This window comes from Wasmannia auropunctata, unplaced genomic scaffold (genome assembly GCF_000956235.1).
Source record: "Wasmannia auropunctata unplaced genomic scaffold, wasmannia.A_1.0 LD336090.1, whole genome shotgun sequence".
Taxonomy (NCBI): Eukaryota; Metazoa; Arthropoda; class Insecta; order Hymenoptera; family Formicidae; genus Wasmannia; species Wasmannia auropunctata.
In genome coordinates this window covers 4,533,062-4,534,757 of record NW_012026800.1, presented here as the reverse complement: position 1 = coordinate 4,534,757, position 1,696 = coordinate 4,533,062, and the positions used below count along the sequence as shown (strand labels likewise).

General features: G+C 30.8%; 1 protein-coding gene across 1 annotated transcript; it reads left to right on the top strand.

Annotated features, from left to right (window-relative positions):
- The first annotated feature begins 149 nt into the window (after positions 1-149).
- On the top strand, positions 150-1,226 carry LOC105447979 (baculoviral IAP repeat-containing protein 5-like). Its single transcript, XM_011686322.1, has 4 exons — positions 150-410; positions 627-827; positions 908-1,028; positions 1,113-1,226. The coding sequence occupies exons 1-4, from the start codon at positions 391-393 to the stop codon at positions 1,218-1,220; spliced, it is 450 nt and encodes a 149-aa protein (XP_011684624.1). The 5' UTR covers positions 150-390; the 3' UTR covers positions 1,221-1,226.
- The last annotated feature ends 470 nt before the right edge of the window (positions 1,227-1,696 follow it).

The following is a 1,696-nucleotide window of genomic DNA, read 5'->3' as shown; positions in this document are numbered from 1 at the left end:
ATTTAAATTATATCACATTTTCAATATCGCGGAAAAAACGCTGATTGGCTGATATATTAATATGGCCGGCCATTTATTCCACCATTCTCATTGGTCAATTACCTTTATGCGCAACAGCACACCTCTATCTTTATTACACCATGGTCAAAACTTTTACCGGTGTTGCGAAAAACGCCGGAATGGCCGCTCTCAATGCTTCTCTCTGGTATGTTTAAACTGTGGCGATATTTGAACATTTGAATTTACAGTTTCATTAATTCATTCTTCGTTATCCCCTTCTTCGGTTATACCGGACGCTGTGAATTTCAAGTTCATCTTCCTTTGTAGTACAAAGTTTGTACCATTTGTACCAGAGAAATCTCAAATCAGTAATCAACATTAGAAGACGAGATGATCAACGTGGGGCTTCCGTGAGTATTGACAAAATAAATGCAGTTTATGATAACAGTCGAAATGATTGGACATTGCACTTGCATCATAATTATTAAAAATACTCTGATTTATCTTTGACTTGTAATTTTCGAGTTATGTTCTATCATGATTTACAATCGTGGACATTATAAGTTTTTAAGTTTTTGACATTGCAAAAAGCTAGGTTATTTTGCATCTCATATCTCATTTTTCAGGGAAGCTACTTCCTATTTCTGGAAGCAAAGCAGAATGGCAACGTATGACAACTGGCCCTTCAATAAATCCGACAAGTGTAACGCCGAACGAATGGCAGCTGCTGGATTTTATGTTGTTGGAGACAATAGTGAGCCAGACTTGGTCGAATGCTTTATTTGTGGCAAGCAACTCGATGGTTGGGAACTGGACGATGATCCATGGTACGTTAATAATGTGATTTGTTATACATATTTATTATTATTTTTGTCTCAGCAATGATTTATAAATTGAGAACTTATAGGAGTGAACATGAGAAGCATCAATCAAACTGTCTGTTTGTTCAATTAAACAAGCAAAATGAAAAAGAATGGACAGTGGATGAATTATACAATCTATTTAAAAAGTTTAAAACAAAAGAATATGTAAGTATAATTATATTTACTTTAAGTTAATTGTCAACCTATTTAATTTATTTAATAATAATATTACGCAAATCAATTGTATAGATGGACTCAGTACAAAAAAGTATCACCATACTGAAAGATGAAACGGCACATTTAATGAGTGAACTATCTGTAAACAGAATGTCAAAAAATAAAAGGAGTACCAGTTAAATGTTATATAGATTTTGTATGATATAATATCCATTCTATTTTTTAAGAACTTCTGAATATTTGAATATGTTTTGTAATGCTTAAAGAATATATCATGTACATATAATCAAGTTTCTCTTTTTGTATTCAGCTCATTTAATTAATTTAAGCATTAGTGACAAGGATATTTAATACAGAAAATTTGAGACAAATTTAAAAAAATGTGTGTTTTGATTAAAGTTTGTAAATTGATTAAAGTTTATGACTCACTATAAGATACTCTGTGTAGAATAGTATGTTCAGAAATGTACTGACAATAATAAAAATTTATAGCATTTGTAATATGAACTATAAATTTTTGGTATTACATTTTGGAATGTCTATTACATTTTGGAATGTCTATTACATCTTGGAATGTATCATTAGTTTTACTGGCTTACTTAGAATATAATATATAAACAGAAAAACGACATTGGATCCCTACTATCTCCAGCATT

What these genes read in the sequence shown, in the direction of transcription:
- LOC105447979 (XM_011686322.1), top strand. Translation starts at nt 391, where the DNA reads ATGATCAACGTGGGGCTTCC. An exon ending in ATGATCAACGTGGGGCTTCC is followed by an intron (nt 411 to 626) that starts GTGAGTATTGAC and finishes CTCATTTTTCAG; the next exon opens with GGAAGCTACTTCCTATTTCT. An exon ending in GAACTGGACGATGATCCATG is followed by an intron (nt 828 to 907) that starts GTACGTTAATAA and finishes GAGAACTTATAG; the next exon opens with GAGTGAACATGAGAAGCATC.